Here is a 25,158-nt window from a genome sequence, read left to right on the forward strand (position 1 = left end):
GGAGAATGTGTTTTACAATGTTTTAACGCCGTTTTTAGGGTTTTCTTTAGCGATTTCTCTGCAAATTAAAAATACGATTTCTAGGCAGGTTTCAATTGCATAAGTCAACGATTTTTACCCAACTATTGGGGAATCAGTCGGCGCCCCCTGCAATTTTTTCTGAATCGCAATTAATCGCAATTTTTTCCAGAGTAATGCTTCTATACTATTTATAATACAAAGAAGCATTATATGTCATTTGTTCTAGTTTTTTTCGTAGGAAAATGAAACAGTTAAATGCATATGCAAAAATGTTAGTGCATATTGCTCACAAAAACAGGTTTTTCTTATCTCTAAATATTCTATATTTGCAGTCATTTATTGCCATGTTGAACATCAGGAAAGCTAAATTATAGTGCACCGTTTAAAACAATTTTGCATTTCTGCTATTATTTAAGTTGTGGTATGTTTTGTGCAATGTAATCAGCGATATGTATATAAACAACAAAAATTTATTCTCTACAATTCATGTGTTGAAGTTTCTATTTTGTTTGCTTACACTATCTCTATGCTATGGAACGTCCTTAAATATAAAAAAAAAGTAGTTTTTGACTGCTTTTCTTAAATTTTTAACATTTTTTTGTAAATCTGATTTTTTTCCTGTTTTTTCAAAAAATCTTATACTTTTGGTTTGCCAATTAATTCCCCAAACGATTAATGCTTCTATGCGGCTCTAGCAGGATGCTGCAGCCTGATCAATCTCATTCTAAGTGTTTTGTTCTGCTTCATTTCAGTGTTAAGGGTCTTTGTATCTACTCCGTTCTGCATTTTGTATCAACCCCTTGGCTATAATCTGGGTCATGGGGAGTGTACACACTACTAGTTTTCTGTGCTCCCAAAGGGTCATTATGCTTGGATGTTCAGAGAGGTTCAAGGAAGATTACCATAGATGTAACAAAAAGTGTATAGAAAGAATACAAAACAAGATTTAATCAGAAATGCAAAGAAAAAAAAAGAACAAAACAAGATTTCCAGCACAACTACCAAATTCCTTCTTGATTTATGTGAGGATTTTGAAGCATTTTTGTTTGATTTTTAGTCTTTTGCCCTGATAAAACCCTAAACGACAGCATTGTTTGCTATCTTGTGGTTTTAACATTTTGCAGAAAGAAAGAACAACGAGGAAACAACAACAATAAAGAATGCAATGGATTTTTTAAATAGCAACAACTGATGATAATAGGAAAAACATAAAATGCAACTGATTCAGAATACATAATATTATATACACCACCTTCTTTGAGCTTTGATTCACCTTTTTGGTCTCTACAACAATGCCATACCTACAGCCCATTCTGCCCCTTCACAATTGTGATAGGAATCTTTGGTGCTACGCCAAGAATCACTTTCCCTGTAGAAAGTTTAGGTTTTCAACATTGGAATGTCTCTGAAATCTTAACCTATATTAGGTCATCTTTCGTTATATATCAATCCAAACTGGCTGCAAAGAGCAATCCGATGCGAGGCTTAATTTAAATTCAGTTATATTAATAAGAAGATCTATAATTTATTTATATTATAATATTTTAGTTTTATGATAGATTAATATAAATATTATCATTAAATTATACTTAAATATGTATTTTTACTATTTAATTGCACATATTATTTCATAAAATAATTAAATAAATTAGTTTTAATTTATTAACAATTTAGCATGTTAATATTATTTATTTATATAATTTTTTTCAATATTACTATATGTAAAATATTCTTTTTTGTAACGTGCCCAAAATTTACCCAGCCCTGCTATATTTTGGCTGTACTGGCATACCGTACCCCTGTATATGTACCCAAACCCAATTCCGATTCAGTAACTTAGCTTTCTTCTTTTATCTTTGCTAGCTGCATTTTCATTTCCTCTGACTTAATTTGATTGTTAGTGGACATTAATATAATCTTACCTTATTTTACATTTTTGGCTTCTTTTGTTATGGTATGTAGTAATCAGAATCAAAATGAAAGATTGGCTCTTGGCATACCAATTCATGTTATTAAATAAGTGTTTTAGATTTATGATATCATATAGTTTAGTCATCTAGATATCAAATTATGGGAAAGCATGGTGACCAATAATATTAGAACTCTTAAGACAGGCTTACTACATCTAATTATATTTCCATGTTCAATGTTCAATTTACAGTCCTATTTGTTTTTTGTGTTGCCTGCACAGTATGTTTTGCACATGGCCAGATTATGTGCTACTTTAGTGTTGCAGTGGGGTCTTGAAATAAAATATGGAAAAATATATGTTTGTTATTCGATATAATCAATTATACTAATGAAATAAAGATTTGTCACCAAATTTTGGCTTTCTTATTTTACATTGTGGTGAGAGAAAGAAAGTTGGCATGTGGCACTGGCATAGATAAATACTCATCACAATTTTTAACTTGCTACATTCTTTTTCTTTTGTGCTCAATGTTCTATCCTACCAAATCCTTTAAAAAGTTAGCCCAGCTTTACTTTCTTGTTATTGGCATATTGCATTTAAATTTTTTATGTATTTTTTAAATTCTGTAGTTTGCAATATTTTTTTGATTTTTGATTCTTCCATCTTGATGCAGGTGCTTCTTGAAATGTTGCCAGACTACTATAATCATGTTCGTACATACGAGAGCACTTTAATCACAAAATTCTTTGGTCTACACAGCATAAAAGCAGCAGGTCAAAAGGTAACAGAAGCCTCATTTATTTGATGTTTAGCTGCTATTTTATTTTCATTTCCCTTTTTCAATGTCTGCAGGATGTCTCATATGGACTTTCACTTGGCAATTGATGTTATGAGATCAATGTTCATTTGATATTCTTGCTTGTCTAATTGAGTATTTGGTTAGAAAATTAGCTAGTCACGAAAAACATGATTGTTAAAGTTGAAGATTGAGTATTTGCTCTCATACTTATAAAACATTTTTTTTAACTTTTTAGAGGAATTTATCAAGAATCTGTTTGTTTAATCATTGGAAAGCTATTCTGTTATAAATCTTGCACCAATTGTGTCTGTCAAGTCCCCTTGAAACTGGTAAACTACAATTATCATTCTATTTAAACTGACATGTAAGAATCGACAGATCCGTTTTGTGGTAATGGGGAATATGTTATGCTCGGATCTCTACATTCATAGGCGTTATGATTTAAAAGGCTCGTCTCAGGGTCGTTCAACAGACAAAGTGGAAATTGACGAAACAACTACTCTCAAGGATCTTGACTTGGACTTTGTGTTTCATCTTGAACCACTTTGGTACCAGGCTCTACTCAAGTAAGTTTCTTAAACATGCTGGAGTACACTTTACCGTAATTTATTTTCTCCCAGATTCTTTTACTATGACATGCAATTTAAGGTAAGTGAAACATTGTTCTTCAATGTTTCACTTCCACTTTACTGGCAGGTGTTTTTCACCACTTAAAATTTTTTCTTTGTCAGAAGAGAAAGTTGGATATTCTTTGTCATTAGTGGCAAACATCTTCTTATCATATGGATCTGAAAATTCAATGAACAATGCATACAATACTTTTGTTGCCAAACTTTTACAGACTGTATTTTCTGTATTTTAATGCATTTTACCTTATTTTTACACAATTCATATGTAAGAAGAATTTGCAAGTTCTGTCACGTACCTTAATTCTTATAACAAATCTTGGAGTATCTTGTTTTCATGGAGAAATCATGAAAGAGGTTGTTGGGTAATATCTTTCCTTCCATAAAGTAGATGCTTAAATCAAGAATTGCTCATGTCAAATGCCAGATGCCCAAAGTTGTTATAGTTTTGTAGTTAAGATTTGCTTTACCATCGAGAGATTTAGCTTCTGTGCACCTTGTTTCATGCTTAAAAATCATTAATGCAGAAATAGGAAATAAGGACGAATTACCAAATCCTTAACTATCAAAGCAATTTTAAACATAAACCAATAGAAATTAACACAAGATAAGAATAAAAATAAATGAAACTCCCTCATCTTGCATCGTGGCTTCCATTGTGCTTCTCTAAATTGTGCTTGTAGGTGGCTCTTAGGTATTGCACTGGGATTCTTGCATAGATTAGACAATTGTTTGAAGACTGTGATTCTAGATTGAATTGAGAAAATGATGTCGAATTTATAGATTTTCAACACAAAGGGGGTGAGAAATAGAACTCAAGTGCTGATTGGGAGACAACTGAAATTGATTGATCAGTGAACTCAATTGATTGATCTGTTAACATAATTGATTGGTGAGTGAACTCAATTGATTGACCAGTACGTTGAATAGACTAGTTAGTTGACTGGATTGATTGATTTGAAGACTGAATTGATTGGAGAGATAAGTGAATTGATTGATCAGTAGACTGAATAGATGGATTAGTCAAAAAAAGGTGATTGAGAGTTAAAAAGGATGATTGATGAGTTAACTGATTAAACAATTGATTTGATCAATCGGTTCTGATTTTAGCATGTGTTGTAGGAATTTGAAATTGAATTTGATTTTTCATTTTCAATTTGGATTTGAATTTGGTCATTCAAATGTTGAAATGCACATGAAATTAACCGAAATTCAGATTTAGGGAAATCTGAGTTTGAAAATATGAAATTTAATGAAATTATGTGAAATTTGAATTTGGGAGAAAATGAAATGAAAATGGATGAAATTAATTGGAATTATAATTTGAAGAATTGGAGGAATGTCATGTCCCCACTCTAGCTCAGTCTAGCAGAGACATGTGAGTCAGCTTATTATGGGGTCTTGTAGGCTGACAGGGTTGGACAGAGACCCGGTATGGTTATTCAGTGTTGGAGACTTGGTATTCTAGCAGTTATTGATCAGTTGGGAGACATTCCTTGTTTTTAGGAGGCAGTTCCTACTTTTTAGGAGGTTTGATCATGCCCAAGGTTGGGTCTCCATGAGATGCCTCTTTGGGTTCAGTTTCAGAGAGATTGGGCTTGTTTCCTAAATTTTAGGAGCATCCCTAGATTTTAGGGATGAGACTACCAGTGAATCCTTGATTTCCGACTTCAGTCACAGACAGGTGACAGGATGATTTTAGGGTTTGTAATGTCAGTTGGGCATTTTATGGCTATTTGGGTTATATTTTTAATATTTCCTAAGTTAGCGTTTAATAATTAAATAAGGCTAAGTTGTTAGCCATTTTGGAGTAATAAGGGGATTTTTGGCCTCATCTGGATGCGCACCCTATTGTGTGATAGCTCGTTGGAAAGATCTTGAAATTCTTTAAATCTTTCTCTTTGGTCTCAGGGCAATTCAGTGAGCGGATTTCTGTCTATGAGGAAAAAGGTCATTTTCTAGTAACATGACCACTTTAAAATAAGAAATTATAACATTTCCACTAGACCATGCCACTTGGAGACAATTAGGGTTCGATTTGCAATTGAGAGGGGTTATAAGGGGATAGGAGCTTCATTCTATCATCATCTTTTTGCATATTTGACAACTTGTATGAATTTGCTCTGGAGAGCGATTTCTAGACTGGGACGCAAACCCCAGGATTAGGATTGGCTGGGACGTAGCCCTCAGCAATCTTTGGCACCGGACTTATAAGGCATTGTGTGTGGTGATTAAGGACAGAGGCATCAATTCTCAGTAGGGTTTCAGCGTGGCCTACCATCTTTCCAGTGGAGACGTGGTTCATTGCAACTGGAGGAATGCCATTTGCAGCAAATACACCACGTGGTGTATAGGGTATTGCTTGTATTCACTTCCAGTGTATGTGGGATTGGAGAACATTCTTCATCTTCCAGTTTGACTTTGAATTTGTATGAGAGCTTGGGAAATACATTGGATTCATTGTTTGGCTTTGTAATTCAGACAAATCTGCCTGGTACGATTTGCAATAATTCTGACTTTTGCTGTATACCTCATTTATTTCAGTATTGCTTCATATTTGCTGTTATCTATTCCTTCCTATGCTATTAAACAATCAAAAACACAAAAACAAACAACCCTTTCTGCACTTCTGTCTAGTTCTGTAAGAAAAACTTAAATAAACAGGAAAACAAAATTAAAAATAAAAAAATTACAGTAGGTTAACAGCAAAGATCTATCAGGGATCTTTCAGTGGTATCAGAGCCATGTATTCTGCCAGCCTGTGGGGTTAATCAAACTTTATTTCTATGCATTCGGGTAGAGCGGATATAAATAGGTATTACACACGCAGAAGAGCTCAGTACGAGCGTGAGTTTGGGATAGAACAGAATCCAGTCATGGCTGAGGAACAGGTGGGCGACAGAAGAAATCAGGAGGAGGAAGAGAGAGAGATGATGAGGACTCTTATCACTACTCAGCCCAGGATCGTCCAGGCATTAGATAGGTTACAAGATACCTTGGATCGTTTGGATATGGATGGACACAGAGGTAGGCGTGGTAGGTCACCTTCAGTGGCTGGTAGTCACCGCAGCCATCAGTCCCAATCTTCAGTTGGGAGTTCCCATCATTCCAGCAGGAGGCACCGCCATCGTACACCTACTACGAATAGGCCATTGCTTCCTCAGTTCATACCAGGTGAACAACCAGCACAAGTAGAACCACCAGAGGTTGGGTTCCAGGAGTCAGTTTTAGCAGCCACAGCTGAGTGGAGAGCTCTACCCCCTGAGGTTAGGGACGTTTTCCCTCTTCCCCAGTATTGTGCACAGCGTAGAGATACAACCAGGTTCAGGGGAGATCGTGGTAATAGACCACACCAGCAGCAGCAGAATTATGATTTGAATAGAGCTACTGGGAAGATTGCATTGGCCCCATATAATGGCACAAGAGACACTAGCGCACGAGCGTGGGTCCACAAGCTGGACATATATCTTTCATTGAGGCCCATGCCTGAGCGTGAGGCTATTCAGTTTGCTGTATTGCATTTAGAGGGGATTGCCTATGATTGGTGGCACCATGGATTGGTCACCCAGGATCACACCTTAGTTCACTCCTATACTGAGTTTACTGAGCGTCTCATTGCACGGTTTGACCGTAAGGATACAGAACTTTATTACAGGGAGTTGGCTCACCTTAGACAAACCGGTCATGCAGAAGCCTATATTAATGAGTTCCAACGTATTGCAGTGATGGTACCGGATATGCCCCAGAGACGTAGTGTGATGTTGTTCACTGAGGGCTTGCAGGATAGGCTAAAGGGACTAGTGCGTGCTTTCCAACCAGCAACTCTTAAGGAGGCTATTGAGGTGACATTGAGACTAGATACTGTTCCCACTTCTTATCAGGCAGATAAGAAACCATTTAGAGATTCACGGCCTGCACAGAAGGCCAATACGTCCCAGAACAAAGAAGGGACTTCAGCGAAAACCCCTTGGATGAATCAGGAAACGAGGAATGAATTGAGGAGGAAAAAGTTATGTTTTTCCTGCAAGGAACCTTGGGAACCAGGACACCGTTGCATGGGTAAAGGAAAGGTTCATTTGATTGAGGTGACTTCTGAGTTAGGAGATGAGGAGGTTCTTGATACTGATATTGAGGAGGATACAGAGGATGTTGAGCAGGTTCAGACACAGTTGGAGCTAGACATCCCTGAGCCGTTGGCGTCAGCCAAAGTAGCTATGGCTACTCTCTCCAGTTATCCTAAGTTTCATGCCTTCCGGTTGAAAGGTACACTTAAGGGTAAGCGGGTCACCAGCTTGGTAGACACAGGTGCTACGCATAACTTTATTGATCAGAAATTAGTTGAAAGGCGTGGCTTGCAGTATGAGGAGTTTGGTGGTTTTGGAGTGAAGGTGGCAGATGGTGCAGTTTTGGGTTGCACCAAACGGATTCCACAGCTTAGTATTCAGATGGGGAATTATACTTTGACTGATGATTTTTATGTGCTTCCTATAGAGGATTATGATGTGGTTTTGGGCATGCAGTGGTTACAGGGTATTGGGCGTTACATTATTGATCACCAACGTATGCAGTTGGAGTTTCTGTCTGGAGGGAAGAAAGTGATTTTGAGGGCAGCTTCAGATGGTGGACCTAGGGAAGTGACTTCTCGCAGGATGGAGACTATCCTCAGGCATAATGATGTACTCTGGGCTACGCATTGTTTGGTTAAGTCCAAAACACCCACACCCCAGGATGGCCGTGTGTTTCATGTGGACATTCAGTCAGTGATGGATCGCCATGGGAGAGTATTTGGTGATATACCTCCTGGAGTGCCACCAGATAGAGGTTTTGAGCATGGTATAGAGTTGGAGGAGGGAGCAAAGCCAGTGATTACTACCCCATATCGTCATCCTAGAGCTTATAAGGATGAAATTGAGAAGACAATTCATGAACTATTAGATATGGGTTTCATTCGACCGAGTTCTAGCCCGTTTGCTTCTTCCGTAGTGTTGGTTAAGAAGAAGGATGGGACTCTACGGATGTGTATTGATTATAGAGCCTTGAACAAGAAGACAATAAAAAACAGATATCCTATTCCGCGCATAGATGAGTTGTTGGATGAGTTACATGGGGCTGTCTATTTCTCTAAGATTGATCTTCGTTCAGGCTACCATCAGATTCGTGTATGCACTGAGGATGTACACAAGACTGCTTTCCGTTGTCACTATGGGCATTATGAGTTCTTGGTAATGCCTTTTGGCCTTACCAATGCACCAGCTACTTTCCAGTCCTGTATGAACCATATCTTCAACAAGCAGTTGAGGAAGTCGGTTCTAGTGTTCTTTGATGATATATTGATTTACAGTTGTACTTGGGAGGATCATCTCAGACATCTTGAGGAGGTACTTGGCATAATGGAGGATCAGTCTCTATTTGCTAAGCTTTCCAAATTTGAGTTTGGATTGAGGGAGGTGTTATATTTGGGACATGTGATCAGTGCTGATGGAGTGAAGGTGCATGAGGAGAAGATTCAGGCAATTCAGAATTGGCCCGTCCCTCAGAACATTACGGAGTTACGTGGATTCCTTGGATTGTGTGCTTATTATAGGAGATTTGTGAAGGGGTTCTCTCAGTTGGCGGCACCTTTGACAGATCTTACAAAAAAGGGGGCCTTCAGATGGACAGAACAAGCGCAGGGGGTCTTTGATAGACTCAAGGAGGTGATGAGCACTTGTCCTGTCTTGGCACTACCTGATTTCTCGCAGCCCTTTGTTCTAGAGTGTGATGCCTCAGGATTTGGTATAGGAGCCGTGTTGATGCAGAACAAACATCCCATTGCCTATGAGAGCAGAAAGTTGCAAAATAATGAGAGGTTGTACTCTACCTACGACAAGGAAATGTTGGCTATCATGCATGCGTTAGCCAAACTCAGACAGTATCTTGTTGGCAGCAAATTTGTGGTAAGAACTGATCACAACAGTCTGAAATACTTCCTAAATCAAACAGAGCTTAATGATAGACAACAAAAATGGATTAGCAAAATTCAGGCTTATGACTTCGATATCGAATTCATAAAGGGGAAGAATAATACTGTGGCTGATGCACTCTCTAGGAAACCTTCATTGGCTGCCCTTTGCTCATTGAGCGAGATTTCAGCAGATTGGAAGGCTCAACTCTTAGTTGAGTATTCCAAGGATCAGCATGCTTGTGAGATCATGGATGGTTTGATAGTGGATGACAGATATAGTGTGGTAGATGATATTATCTACTACAAGGGTAGGGTTTATCTTGTTCCGAGTTCTCAGTTGAAGGAACAAATTTTGCATGCTCTCCATGATACTCCTACAGCAGGACATCCAGGATATGGTAAGACTTACAGGGCGGTTCGTGAGAGATTCTCTTGGAAGGGTCTCAAAGATGATGTTTTACGCCATGTCCGTGAGTGTATGACTTGTCAGCAGAACAAGTCGGAGCATACCTACCCAGCGGGGTTGTTGCAACCCTTACCTATACCGGAACAGAAGTGGACAGGGATCTCAATGGATTTCATTACAGGTCTTCCTCGGGTTCAGGGGAAAGATTGTATTTATGTTGTTGTGGATAGGCTAACAAAGTATGCCCACTTCTTTCCCATTGCACTGGATTTCACAGCATCACAGGTGGCTGAGTTATTTTTCAGGGAGGTATTTAGACTCCATGGTCTTCCCAAGACCATTGTGAGTGACAGGGACAGCAGGTTCATGAGTTCCTTTTGGCAGGAACTTTTCAGGCTTACAGGCACTGAGTTGACACCTAGTACTAGTTACCACCCTCAAACTGATGGACAGACCGAGATAGTCAACAAGTGGGTTGAGGGATATTTGCGTAACTATGTGTCAGGGCAACAAAAAGCATGGGTACGTTGGTTGTATTTGGGCGAGTATTGTTATAATACCACTCACCATATGTCCATTGGCATGACGCCTTTCAGAGCTCTCTATGGATATGAGGCATTATCTTTCACTGATTTGGCAATTAGTGATAGTAGAGTCCCTTTGGCTCAGGATTGGTTACAGGAGAACCAGGATGTCATGAGATCTCTCAGGGAGAATTTACAGCAGGCCCAAAATCAGCAAAAGATGTACGCAGACAGGCACAGGATTGAGAGAGCATTTGAGGTGGATGATATGGTCTTTCTGCGCTTACAACCATATCGGCAGAGCACCCTAAAAAGGGGGGGAGCTGAGAAGCTCAAACCACATTTTTATGGTCCATACAGGGTACTCAGGCGAGTGGGAGAGGTTGCATATGAGGTTGAGTTACCACCTGGCAGCAGGATTCATAATGTATTTCATGTATCTTGCCTGAAAAAGGCCCTTGGACAGCATATTACAGTTTCACCCGAGTTACCTCCTATGGATGAGGAGGGTAAATTGATTTTGGTTCCTGATGAGATTCTTGAGGTGAGGGAACGACGGCTGAGAAGCCGGGTGATTCGAGAGTATTTGGTTCGATGGAGAGATCTTCCCATAGAGGATGCCACTTGGGAAGGTGAGAGCATTTTACAGCATCCAGCATTACAGTTGCTTGTGGGCAAGCATCTCCGAGAGGGGAGGACTGTCATGTCCCCACTCTAGCTCAGTCTAGCAGAGACATGTGAGTCAGCTTATTATGGGGTCTTGTAGGCTGACAGGGTTGGACAGAGACCCGGTATGGTTATTCAGTGTTGGAGACTTGGTATTCTAGCAGTTATTGATCAGTTGGGAGACATTCCTTGTTTTTAGGAGGCAGTTCCTACTTTTTAGGAGGTTTGATCATGCCCAAGGTTGGGTCTCCATGAGATGCCTCTTTGGGTTCAGTTTCAGAGAGATTGGGCTTGTTTCCTAAATTTTAGGAGCATCCCTAGATTTTAGGGATGAGACTACCAGTGAATCCTTGATTTCCGACTTCAGTCACAGACAGGTGACAGGATGATTTTAGGGTTTGTAATGTCAGTTGGGCATTTTATGGCTATTTGGGTTATATTTTTAATATTTCCTAAGTTAGCGTTTAATAATTAAATAAGGCTAAGTTGTTAGCCATTTTGGAGTAATAAGGGGATTTTTGGCCTCATCTGGATGCGCACCCTATTGTGTGATAGCTCGTTGGAAAGATCTTGAAATTCTTTAAATCTTTCTCTTTGGTCTCAGGGCAATTCAGTGAGCGGATTTCTGTCTATGAGGAAAAAGGTCATTTTCTAGTAACATGACCACTTTAAAATAAGAAATTATAACATTTCCACTAGACCATGCCACTTGGAGACAATTAGGGTTCGATTTGCAATTGAGAGGGGTTATAAGGGGATAGGAGCTTCATTCTATCATCATCTTTTTGCATATTTGACAACTTGTATGAATTTGCTCTGGAGAGCGATTTCTAGACTGGGACGCAAACCCCAGGATTAGGATTGGCTGGGACGTAGCCCTCAGCAATCTTTGGCACCGGACTTATAAGGCATTGTGTGTGGTGATTAAGGACAGAGGCATCAATTCTCAGTAGGGTTTCAGCGTGGCCTACCATCTTTCCAGTGGAGACGTGGTTCATTGCAGCTGGAGGAATGCCATTTGCAGCAAATACACCACGTGGTGTATAGGGTATTGCTTGTATTCACTTCCAGTGTATGTGGGATTGGAGAACATTCTTCATCTTCCAGTTTGACTTTGAATTTGTATGAGAGCTTGGGAAATACATTGGATTCATTGTTTGGCTTTGTAATTCAGACAAATCTGCCTGGTACGATTTGCAATAATTCTGACTTTTGCTGTATACCTCATTTATTTCAGTATTGTTTCATATTTGCTGTTATCTATTCCTTCCTATGCTATTAAACAATCAAAAACACAAAAACAAACAACCCTTTCTGCACTTCTGTCTAGTTCTGTAAGAAAAACTTAAATAAACAGGAAAACAAAATTAAAAATAAAAAAATTACAGCAGGTTAACAGCAAAGATCTATCAGGGATCTTTCAAGGAATAAGTTAATTAATTTAAATAATTTAAATTAAATTATTTAAACATAGGAAATTGAATTAATTAGATAATAAAGATCATTTAACTAAGGAATATGTCACAATTAATTAAATAAATAATATTTAATTAATGATTGAGATAGGGTTAATTGAATAAAATGATGAAATGATAGAAATTTGAATAATTAGAAATGTTGAATGATTAGTAATAGTCAAGGGTGATGATTAGAAGAAATAATTAGTTTAATCAAATAATTAAAGAATTACTTAATTAAATAAACGAATAATTAATGTAGAATTAATGAGACATTTTTAGGTGTCTACATTTGCCCCTCTTTGACACAATGTCGAAACGACGTTATTTCAAAGAAAACAAAAAAAAACTGCCCCGGTGATACTTAGGGTATAATGCCCCCTCGAGAGATTGTTTGTGCATTGACGACATGAATGATCTCTTGAAAGAAGGAGGATGTTAGCTGAGAGATGAAAGAATGGTTAACTTGGTGACAGGAATGAGTTTGATTATAGAAAAGAAATGGCTGAAGTGATTTGTAGATTGATTGATTTTATGGGATTGGATTGATAAGATTGATAGGATTAATCTAATAAAGATAAAGTTTGGTTTCAGGATGGACACATCCTGTATAAGACAAAAATGATCAAAACGTCTGGTTTCAGGAATGATACATCCTGTATAAGACTGATCTGTTTGGTTTCGAGTATACCCTTTCTTGTATAAGACAAGTTGATGTTTGATAGAGTTTGATGGATAGATTGATTAACAAGACATGTGATCAGTTTGATTGTAGATTTTGAGAGTTTGTCTGTTGTTGATTTGATTTGATGGATGGCCCATGCTTTCTTGCTTTGATTTTTTGTTTTTTTTGATTTTTTCATGACATTTTGTGATTTGTGATTTTTTCATGACATTTTGTGAATGTTTTGATTGATTTTTTCACGACTTTTTATGATTTTTAGAATTTTTTCAGTTATGCCCCCAAGTATGCAAACCTATGATAATAACATGATGCATAATGTGGTGGAGACAATAAATTTTGATATGAGTTATGCTAATGCAGGATGCATGACAAAAATGTAGTTCCTATTCGAACAAGGATGAGTGTGTGTGTCTTTCACTCTGAAATGCACTAATTGGATTAAAGGTGCGAAACGTTTTAGAGATAGGAGTTCAATCCATTCTCAAAATACTTAGACCATCCAACCTAACACACTATGTAACTGAGATTTATGAATGGAGGCGCGGAAAACTTCTTCATCAATTCTTGAAATTTTGATCTTCTTTTGCCCATGTGTGTGCAATTGAGTTCATTCCAACTTTTATAACCATCAAAGACCCTTGGAATCCTATGTGGCTAGCTACGTGAGTTATTCTGACTTCAAAAGCAACCTGGATAGAGCCTCGCTGCTAGCAAGCTTTTAGGGCTCTGACGAGGTTATGCACTATAATTTCTCAAACATTGCTCCATTGCCAGTAGGTGTCCATAGCCCTGATGGAGTTACTTGCATGTTCCCATAGTCAAGCTTTTTTGTCGCACTTGTATGCGTGATATTTCAGTAATATATCATTTTTTTTGTTTTGCCTTGAGATTGACATAACACTTTTTTCTTTTATTTTTTTGCCTTGACTTGTAAGTTATGAAACCTACTTGGGTATGACAATTACAGTGGTGTTGAAGCAGAATATTGGATTTTTTACTAGCCACATGACCAACTAGGTATCTGTAATGTCTTAGAGCTTTTGATTAATGTGTGAGATATAGCAATTGATAGATTTTGGGTAACAAGACTTGGTAGTGAAACTTCTACCCAACCAAGGATAAAGCTTAATCACAATGTGACGTTGAAGATGAATGACTAAAGGCCTCCTAAAGATTTCATGAACAAGTATCTAGGAAACAAGACAACCTTCGTTCCTTTCAGTGTAGACAGGTGAATAGCTCAGACAATCATCGTGTTTTTATTGATGCAACTATATGAGAAAGTATTAATTATATGTAGCTATATTTTGTGCAATGGTGATATGCAAGCAACTATGATGCACTCTGAAATGGAGATATGCAATGCAGTAAAGAAATATGCAAATGCAGTACTAAAAATTGAAATGAACCCACCCTTAGATGTAATATCTTTTTAGGTGCATGTTGTTATTGAGCTGGTATGAACTTTGTGTAGATAATTCATTGGTCTTTGTTTGAAGAGTTGGATGAACCTGTCTTTTTCAATAGGATAGTTAGCTAGGAGTCTTTCATGTACAGTGTCTGCTATAGCCTCCTTATTTTCAAACCAATCTAGCTGTGGTAGACCTTCTTGCCCCCAGTCTTTCAAGTGTGGGTGTATGAGGCAAATAGATTTTGGTTTCGAAGTTGTGACATGAGGAGGTGTTATGCCTGTTTTTATTGATGCACTTGAAGAGTATGATGAAGCCAATCAGGTGTTGATCTCATTTGTTGGTGTTATGTTTGTTTCTGTCACTACATTGGCATTTGATGATGGTGCACATACCATTGTTGATAAATTATTCTTTGCAGTATGATCTGGATTGGTGATTTCATTGATGAGGGGTCCATGAACAACTTGTGTATTGGAATCATGAGGGAGACTAGGAGAAATGATAATGGGATCTTGTTTAGGACATGGATGTTGGATGGTACTTGAAAGGACACTTTGTTCTTGAGTCAAAAGGGTATCATTATGAGTGGAATAGAAGAGAATGAAGGGATCATCATAGGATTCTTGGTTGGGGGGATCTTGATCGAAAATTGGGTAACATGAAAAGGTTTGTTCTTGATCTTGATTTATTTCATGACTGATTTCTTGTGATTTTGGATTGTCCTCTTGACATAGGGAATGAGTTTGGATATTTATGGGAGATTCTTGGAAGGTTTCAACTTTTTGACTTGATGAGAAACGATCTTGAACGAGACTCTCTGAATCATGACTTGGATTAGAATGGATTTGTGCTATGGATAGTCCTTGGGAGATTGTGCTATTGGATGAAGATAGTGTGGATTGGTCATGTGTAACCTTAGGGGATGATGAAATGGTGGATAGATGTGGTTGATTTGGACTTTGGTTGAAAGGGATTTGATTTTGGTTGAAAGGAGTATGATTTTGGTTGAAAGAGGTTTGATTTTGGTTGAATGAGTTTTGACTTGTACTTTGTTTGATAGGGATTTGATTTTTGGTTGAAAGAGGCTTGATTTTGGTTGAAAGAGGTACTTTGAATGTTGGGTTGATATGATTGGTATGATTGATATGTTGGGTTGAAAGAAGGTTGACATGACTCTAATGTTGGTTGAACTGAGGTAGGAATGATTTTGTTGAAGAATGAAGGTTGGCATGTTTGAATGGTCTCACAAGAAGAAGAAGGTTGGCTTGATAATGATTCCCTTGTGGTTATCATCTCCCTCATCATATTTTCTAACCAGCCCATATGGTTGCTAGGACTAGTCAGTTCTCTCATTTGTTGTTGCAAAGTATTGATTTGTTGAGCTAATGTTTCTATGGATGGCGATGGAATAGGAATGGAAGAGATGAATTCTTCACCTTCCCTATGAAATGCATAACGCTAATCCATGATGTTTGCTTGATTGGTTTGAACCTAAGATCACAACATGTAAGATGTTTTCTTCATTTCTAGAATGTTGCAAAAGTTTGATTTGATGTTGATGTCGACAAGCTTGTTTGCTGCAGGGTTTTGATCTTGTTGATATTGAAACTTGACTTTGTTGAGGGATTTGATTTTGTTGATGTTTTTGACAAAACTTTGGTTGAGATTCCACTTTGTTTTTGGTATTTTTAAAAATGTTTGAACTTGGTGAAATGTAGCAAATGACACAACATACACATCAAAAAGAATAAAACCATGAAAAAAGTACTTGTTTAAGGAACTTTTTTCAAATTCCCATGAATGTTGGAGTTTTTTTCAAGACCCCATTTTGTTTTCGTTGTATTTGGGCAATTCGATATCACATCAAGTAGACTCTCCTAATGTCAAAAGGTCACACGTATTTTCATAGCTCACATCTTGATACTCTGTCAGCTCAAACAACCTTGTCACACTTTAAGGTGCTCCCATTTTTTTGCCTTTTTCCGGAAATTAGACCAGAGAATATTGCTCCTCAATTGGCCCGTTATCCTGGGAGATATATGGTGTGTGTCTTGGGGGCGGAGTCTTCTCTACCCTTGCACTATGATAATTCAAGTGTCTGGTTATCGACTCAGTTGGGCTTCTAATTCCAAAGGTGTTTAGAAAGGGTTCCGTTCGAGTGGTCACAATCAACAGCGTTTTACACTCCGTTGAGGGAGGTCTCCCAGTCTATAGAGGTTACGCTCTATAGATTTTAACGTATCGTATAGGCACTGAGGGAGGCGCAACGCTGTTGTGACAACATGTAACACTTGTCGCATATGATTTTCATCACATACACATTTATTTATAGTGGCTTGGATTACTTGGCTTTAGCCGTTGCCACTTAGGTCGTTCCCCTCTCACCGGCCTTAATGGCGCCCTAAGAGCAACTCGGGAGGGCAGGTCTTCTAAAGGATTTAAGTACAAAAAATTACTGAAAGCATAAAAGAAGAGTCTGGTTTTCTGATCACCCATTGAAGGGGAGAGCATAATACCTATCCCTTCGAAGACATGGAAAACAAAGTTCTTTTTATCCTTCCATTGCAATGATTTTCTATTCTAAGTGGAGATGTTGCTCCACTCAGGCATGGTGTTCATTTTTAACCTTCATAGCAATTTGTGAAAGAACAGGAAATAATTTGATTTTGTTCTTTTTAAAAGCACCAAAAGAAGTTCTCTACTCTAACCCTGCAGAGAAAATACCGTTAGTAGACACATGGTGGGCTATCCAGCCTGATTTCCTTCCCTTTGGTTACAAAAATCTGCTTTAGTGTTTATCAATGATCTGTTATAAAACAAAACACTAAAAGACTAGAATTTAAGAAAAATGAAAGAATAGAGAGGTTTTTTTTTTCAATTAATTTTTTCTTTTAACATGAGGAACTTGCTAAAAATGGAAACTGCCAAAAATAGAAACTTTCCAGAAATGAAAACTTTTCAGAAACAGAAACTTGCCAAAAATGGAAACTTTCCAAAAATGAAAACTTTTCAGAAACATAAACTTGCCAAAAATGGAAACTTTCCAGAAATGAAAACCTACCAAAAACGGAAACTTTCCAGAAATGGAAACCTGCAAAAAACGAAATTTTTTAAAAAACGGAAACCTGCCAAAAATGGAAACCTGCCAAAAACGGAAACTTTCCAAAAAACGAAAACCTGCCAGAAATGGAAACCTGCCAAAAACGGAAACTTGCCAAAAATGGAAACCTACAAGCATACACAAAATTTCAAATTGTTAGTTCACATCGGGTTCACCAAATTTTTCATGCTTAAAAATCATTAATGCAGAAATAGGAAATAAGGACGAATTACCAAATCCTTAACTAACAAAGCAATTTCAAACATAAACCAATAGAAATTAACACAAGATAAGAATAAAAATAAATGAAACTCTCTCATCTTGCATCGTGGCTTCCATTGTGCTTCTCTGAATTGTGCTTGTAGGTGGCTCTCAGGTATTGCACTGGGATTCTTGCATAGATTAGACAATTGTTTGAAGACTGTGATTCTAGATTGAATTGAGAAAATGATGTTGAATTTATAGATTTTCAACACAAAGTGGGTGAGAAATAGAACTCAAGTGCTGATTGGGAGACAACTGAAATTGATTGATCAGTGAACTCAATTGATTGATCTGTTAACATAATTGATTGGTGAGTGAACTCAATTGATTGACTAGTAAGCTGAATAGACTAGTTAGTTGACTGGATTGATTGATTAGAAGACTGAATTGATTGGAGAGATAAGTGAATTGATTGATCAGTAGACCGAATAGATGGATTAGTCAAAAAAAGGTGATTGAGAGTTAACAAGGATGATTGATGAGTTAACTGATTAGACAATTGATTTGATCAATCGGTTTTGATTTTAACATGTGTTGTAGGAATTTGAAATTGAATTTGATTTTCATTTTCAATTTGGATTTGAATTTGAATTTGGTCATTCGAATGCTGAAATGCACATGAAATTAACTTAAATTCAGATTTAGGGAAATGTGAGGTTGAAAATATGAAATTAAATGAAATTATGTGAAATTTGAATTTGGGAGAAAATGAAATGAAAATGGATGAAATTAATTGGAATTATAATTTGAGGAATTGGAGGAATAAGTTAATTAATTTGAATAATCTAAACATAGGAAATTGAATTAACTAAATAATAAAGATCATTTAACTAAGGAATATGTCACAATTAATTAAATAAATAATATTTAATTAATAATTGAGATAGGGTTAATTGAATAAAATGATGAAATGATAGAAATGTGAATAATTAGAAATGTTGAATGATTAGTAATAGTCAAGGGTGATGATTAGAAGAAATAATTGGTTTAATCAAATAATTAAAGAATTACTTAATTAAATAAACGAATAATTAATGTAGAATTAATGAGACATTTTTAGGTGTCTACACACCTAATGAACAAAATCAATTTATAGTTCCACATGATTTACCGTTCAAGGTCATGACCTCTCACATGATACCAAACTCTTATGTCTGCTTCACAATACAGCGTCCATTCTTGACTTTTAGGGTGTGCTGGAAGAACCACATCATGGGAAAAAGGTTGAATGGAGGTTTAAATTAATGGAAGACATTTTCTTAAATAACCTCCAAAAACTGTTCGATGTAAGAAAACCATACCCAAATGATTTACAATTTATAACTCTAGAAAGTAATTCTTCAGTGGCCTGAAGTGATCTTCATAAGTTCTTTAAAAAGAAGGAAGAGTGAGCAATTCCATATCCCCTAGTTCTCCTATTTGAAAGCAAAAGTAATGTTGATTACCTTGAGAACAGCTAAATTCCCTCTAAAAACTGTTGATTCTGAGAGTGATGAATTATAGAAAAAATTTTAAGACCAAAAATTGTACAGTTTTAGTGCAGATTCCTAACAATATTTGGCTTCACCCCAAGAAGTTTCAGATATGCTTGCCCGATGCTTTTTCTGATCACACAACCAGCTCCTGAAGGGCCTGGAAGATGCAATAATTGTTAGTATACAATATTAAGAGATGTGCATTAAATAAAAGGCATTTTTAACAATGCATTACAACACAAACCTTGTTTATTTAGAAATTTCAATTGTAAATATTATAGATAAGAGAAGTCCCTTACAAAGAACTGAATGGGAAGTCATCAGATCGAAATGGATGAGAAGTAATACAAAGATTTGCTCTTGCAAATCTTCATAGAATTGTGTGCTTGGACGTTGCCAAAGGTTTTAGAAAAGGTTGTCTGTGTTAACTGCGTACTATTCATGGTAATAACATCACCTCAATCATGACCCATATCATTCTGCTTGACTTGTTTAAAAACAAAGGCATGCTTTGCTATTCAAAATACTACATATGGGCACTATATTACTAGCTTCCGTTAGTATAAAGCTATCGCTCTCATTTATGTTTACACATTCTTTCTTGAAATTCTAGTAACAATAAACTCAAACAAATGTTGTGATCGTGCATTAATGTTACTGTGGTCATTATGGAGTTAATAATTGATATCTGTAATTAGTACTTCAATTTATTTCTCCTAAGAATGATTATGAGTTTTAATGTTTGTGCCAGTTTGAAGATTTATTTGTAGGATGTCTTGGATATTTATTTTAATATGAAAAGATATTGTAATGCTGTAGCCAATATATTGATATCTGTTTTGACACTTTGGGATAGTTCAGTATGCTTCAGGTGAAGCTGCTATTCTGTACTTTCATTAAATATAAATACAAAGATTATTTTCTTTAGCCAATAAAAAGCAAATGTCATTATCTTTTCTGAGATTCCTGATTCCATGGTTGGTTGCATTCATATTCGCACAAAAACCATCTTTCTATAGAGATTGTCGTATTAAAAAATATTATTTGTTAAATGTATAGATTTTCTAGCAAGCTATCTGTGTAATCATGGATGTGATATCTCTTGCTGCATCTGCTACAGGTTCAACACAAAGGTTTTGTGTATTTGTAACACGCATTTCTTGTTTTAAGTTTTGTTTTTGTCTTTCTAGATTATGGTATATGTTTACTCTTGCATTATACATCTCAGAACAGAAACAAGCTTTTAACATGAATGAATGCAAGCAGCTAAAGAAATGCATCACGCAAGGTAACACAGAAATTTACAGAAATTTATCTGGAAACAAGCCTCTGGGGGAACAAAAATTATTAGTTTTATGTATTCAACTCTCATCCAATGAAAATTGATATGGCAATCTATCTTCCTGTGTGTTCAACTATTCACAAGAGGTTTTAAGACATGAATTGAGTGTTAGAAAATATAAGAACTTGTTCAGAGTGTTTCACTGCATATTTATATTGATCTATCTTGTAATATCCTAGATCTGTTAATTCAGCTAATCGCTCTGGATGAATTTTTGCTATCATTTTTAAAATAGGTAATTTTAGAATTTGCCACACAATTGTGAATCCCTCATATCATTCAGAAAATCCTTCATCCCATTCATTCTATTGCAAGGTCTGAATATTGAATCCTTAAATGCTGTTCAATCTGAAGCAAAGACTTCATATGTCGTAATGTGACTTGATTTTGTGCCAATATGTAATGATGCTCCTTGGATTTATTTATTCTAGCACCAGGTTCAGGAATGCCGATCTCAATTCAATCCTAAGCATCAAACAGTCTTCAATCCTGATGTCTTACTAATGGTAAAATGGATTATGGTTCAAAAGTTAGTTTGGTGCAGTGTTTCAAAGGGTTCTGTCCCTGTGTCTGTGATGATCAAGACATGTGGCAATGGGGAACTGCAATCGTTTTGCAAATTCCAATGGGCCATTTTTTTTTTGGTTCAATTGATTTGTGTTCCAACTGACATTGACCTTTCTTTGAGGTCAAATACACATTATCACAAAGTTGATTTTTCTTAATGATTGTTATCTTTTGTACTTAAGTGGCTTCAACTAGTTTATTTACTGTGTTATGAAAAGCTAATCATATAGAAAGATGAATCCACATATTGATCTTTAAAGTCTAAATTATTCTACCATGTACTATTTTCATATTTGCATTTACATTTTTTGTAAAACTTACTGTCCAGTGAAAAATGTGTCGAATCTTTTTCTTCATCTTGTAAACATATTATCTTTTTCTCCACATTAGTCAGCAGTGTCCTCTATGTTTCTATTCATCACACCTATTTATTATTTTATTTATAAGTTTATTATGCTGATTTTGAAATTCAAGATTACTTGGTCTTTTGAGGGCATTATTTCTTTTGGAGAGATGAAAATTTAATAAAATTTAAAATGCCTTACTACTCGAAGATGCTTTTCTGTTGAAGGTTCTTGCTAAGATGACCTTACTAATCAAAGATGCCTTCTGTTGCAGACAAATACAATTTGACTGTGAGTTCTTGGAGTCACAGAGAATAATGGACTACAGCCTCTTATTGGGTCTTCATTTCCAGGCCCCTCAATATCCTACAATATTTTCAGCTAGGAAGTCTGGGTCAGAGGGTGCTATTGATTTGATGGCAAGCCCTAATGGTAATCAATTTGCTTTCTCTGTGAACAAGCTAGTATATAATTTTTATATTTAGTCATTTCTATTGTTTAATGACTATTCCACATCCAAGTTTAAATAATAAAACATTCAACTAAGCTGTCGCCTATAATGCAATGTGATGATTTTGGATGAAGGATATTTATAGAACTTTTGTAAAATATCATTGAAGCAAAGAATACAGAACGCAAAACTGAATACATGGTAAGGGAAGCATGATTGAATGGTTTTTCGTTTCTGTTCGTTGTGAAACAAGTTGAACCAGTAATAGTTTAAGCTAATCTACAGGCAATGATGCCAAAGGATGTCCCAATTGACGTTTTAATTTGAGACGATTGTGATGGTCTGATCAAAACAAACAAGGATGCTCTCAATCTTTAATCAGGGCAACCTGAAGTGGTGATCATTACAGATTGTTAGAGTACTGTGCTTCAAAAAATAGTTTTAATTCTCCGAAGGAGCTGCAATTTGCTGAGTGTTCTTTGTAAATGTATTGAGTTAGTGGTAAGTTTGGTTGCATGGCAGAAATTTTAGAAGTTTAATGACATCCAATGGTCTACATATAAACATATCAAAATTCACACATGCATTACATCTAGTGCAATCAACCATGACCTAAATGTATTTTACATACATGCTTTTCCATTAGCAGTTTTTGTTTGTTTATTTTACCCGCTATTTTGTGAAACTTGAGTATTCATTTTCAAATAACAGGCTTAACAGTTGTAACTCTTCTTTTCTTCATCTGCAGATATGATATTAGAGGATAAGTGGAAGTCTGCCGAATGTTTGGAGTTTATTGCTTTAGAACATGACCAAAATGGTGATCTGCTGGTATCACTTGACCTTGACAACTCTTTCAGATCAGCACGAGGTGAAATGAAGCCAGCCTTTGTGGAAGCACCCAGGTATAATATAGTGGGGCCAAGTAGTACTACAATAATGTGGTTTATGAGAATTGCTTCAAGAAATAAATTTATGCTTGAATTGACTCAAACTATTATCCCAGCTATTAAACACACATTTGGTGATATGGATGTTTTGTGCAACAGCAAAGCAGGAATACGGTTGGGCATAAACATGCCTGCCAGGGCTGAACGAAGACCACCAATCACGGATTCTAATTCTCATCCAGAAGGAGATTTGTTTGGGGAGGCGTATGATGTAGTTTTGCACTTCGGAATCATAGATATCCTTCAAGATTATGATATCACCAAGAGACTTGAGCATGTCTACAAGTCCCTTCAATTTGATTCTCTCTCAATATCTGCAGTGGATCCCAAAGCCTACTCTAAACGGTTCCAGGACTTCATTCGCAGAACCTTTGTTGAAGATTTGTAGGAATGAGGAGTTTTTTCCCGACACACAATATCACCTTTGAGCCACAGAAAAGGAATCATCTAACTTGGGAGCTGTTTGGATTCGTTTTACCTGCAACAAAGGCTTAGCATCAAAGATTTGATGTGTATAGCATACAGTCTTACTTTGTATGATTACAAATGAATGGTTTTTCTATTTTTCCAAAGCCCATATAACTGTTCAGGATCTAAACTTGAAAAGTGAAAACCAGGCCCAAGTACCAAAAGGTGCAGAGAAGTGTCTAAATCCCTGTATTTTTGTCAAATCAGTTGCCAGTAGGTCAGAATATTATGACTCTGCAAACAGCTGTTTATAGATATGGCAGGACTCTTGCCATTTATTCACCAATCATTCTCTTTTGAAGATAACTATTTCTGCGAGGGTAAAATCCGGCATTGAATTTATTTGCTACTTCGAATACCTGGAGAGTAGTAGTTGCACACAACTTAACGGGTATCTGGGGAGTTCCTGAATAAAATGTACAGAGTATACAATGAAAAATTGATATCTGAGCTTCCTAATTTTGCTGCATCAAGGTTTTCCCTTTTGGCAACTGCTACACAATTAAGTCTCACTTGTTTTTGTATGGTAAAGAAAATTCTGTAGCCCATCCATAACAAAAAATCTAGCCAATATGAATGTGATGTCAATGTGGGATTTTTATATTTTTCACATTATGTAAATATTTGATATGCAAGTTAACGACATTCAAAACAATCACTGCAGCTTATTTTTACATGAATGGCAAATATAACGTGTGAAAGGAAAGCATGGAAGGCAGTAAATATTGATATGGTTCAAAGTTAAGATGGTTTCCAAAGGTAAGTAAAATTCCTTTTGGAAGTATTATTTACGAAAAAATGGCGAGGTTGAAAACATAGCCTTTATATTAACAATCATTGATGCTACTCGATATCATGGTGAATCCTTGTGTCAATTAATTCAGTTACTAGAATTGGTTCTAAGCATGTAACTAACTGTATACGGTGTATTGAACAACATAAACTTGGAAATTAAGCTCTGGTCTCAGGATAAATTTAAATGTATTCCAATTCTCACTGTGATAAATAGTGAACGGAATGTAATCTGTATGGTATAATGAAATGCTAAATTATTCAATCAGTGGCATGCAATTGGTTATTGGGCAACAAGGCTTACACAACTGTAAGCCAAAATTATTAGACTTTAATGGAAAATGACATACATCAATGGCTAATGTAGCATTTAAATAGAGTTGGAGAGACAAGATAACATTGCCCATCATACAGCTTCGAATATAATTATACAATTGTCATTGCCATTTTAAGCTATTGAATTTGGGAAACTATCGAATGCAGTAATGAAGAGATTTGTATGCACTTGACATGGAAGTACAGTGCAAGTTGAAAATACTTTTCAACTAATTGTTAGAGTGATCATTTAATGAGTTTGGATGGCAGAGAACTAATATACATTCTGTAAAACTAAGCATAAAACTAAAGATAGCCATATTTGGGAAACTAAGTAAAATATAGCCATATTTGGGAAACTAAGCAAAATATTTAGTCAACAAAAGTATGAAATATACACTTCTCGAAACTAAGCATTATCATAAAATATCTCTAAAGTGAGCATATTTGGCAAACCAAGCAAAATGTCTAGTCAACTAAAGTATGATCAATTGTGATAGTAGGTCAAAATGTGAAATATGCCATAAGTAAATAAAACTTGGAATGAAAAATTTAACATTTGCATCTGAACCATGGTAAAATGTCAAGAATGGAGAAACAAGCACCGATATCAGACAAATTTGTTTAACAGATTTTTG

The 25,158-nt window shown here is 36.3% G+C and overlaps 1 protein-coding gene across 2 annotated transcripts in view; it reads left to right on the top strand.

The window, feature by feature from the left end:
* LOC131063434 (phosphatidylinositol 4-phosphate 5-kinase 6) overlaps positions 1-24,089 on the top strand; it is a 40,398-nt gene extending 16,309 nt beyond the window's left edge. For both annotated transcript variants that reach the window (XM_057997238.2, XM_057997239.2), the window contains exons 5-9: positions 2,607-2,714; positions 3,111-3,298; positions 21,819-21,976; positions 22,744-22,900; positions 23,045-24,089. In XM_057997238.2, coding sequence (XP_057853221.2) covers positions 2,607-2,714; positions 3,111-3,298; positions 21,819-21,976; positions 22,744-22,900; positions 23,045-23,333 — 900 coding nt within the window. In that variant the 3' untranslated portion in view covers positions 23,334-24,089. The remainder of the gene's footprint in view (positions 1-2,606; positions 2,715-3,110; positions 3,299-21,818; positions 21,977-22,743; positions 22,901-23,044) is intronic.
* The last annotated feature ends 1,069 nt before the right edge of the window (positions 24,090-25,158 follow it).

This window comes from Cryptomeria japonica, chromosome 10, assembly GCF_030272615.1.
Source record: "Cryptomeria japonica chromosome 10, Sugi_1.0, whole genome shotgun sequence".
Lineage (NCBI taxonomy): Eukaryota > Viridiplantae > Streptophyta > Pinopsida > Cupressales > Cupressaceae > Cryptomeria > Cryptomeria japonica.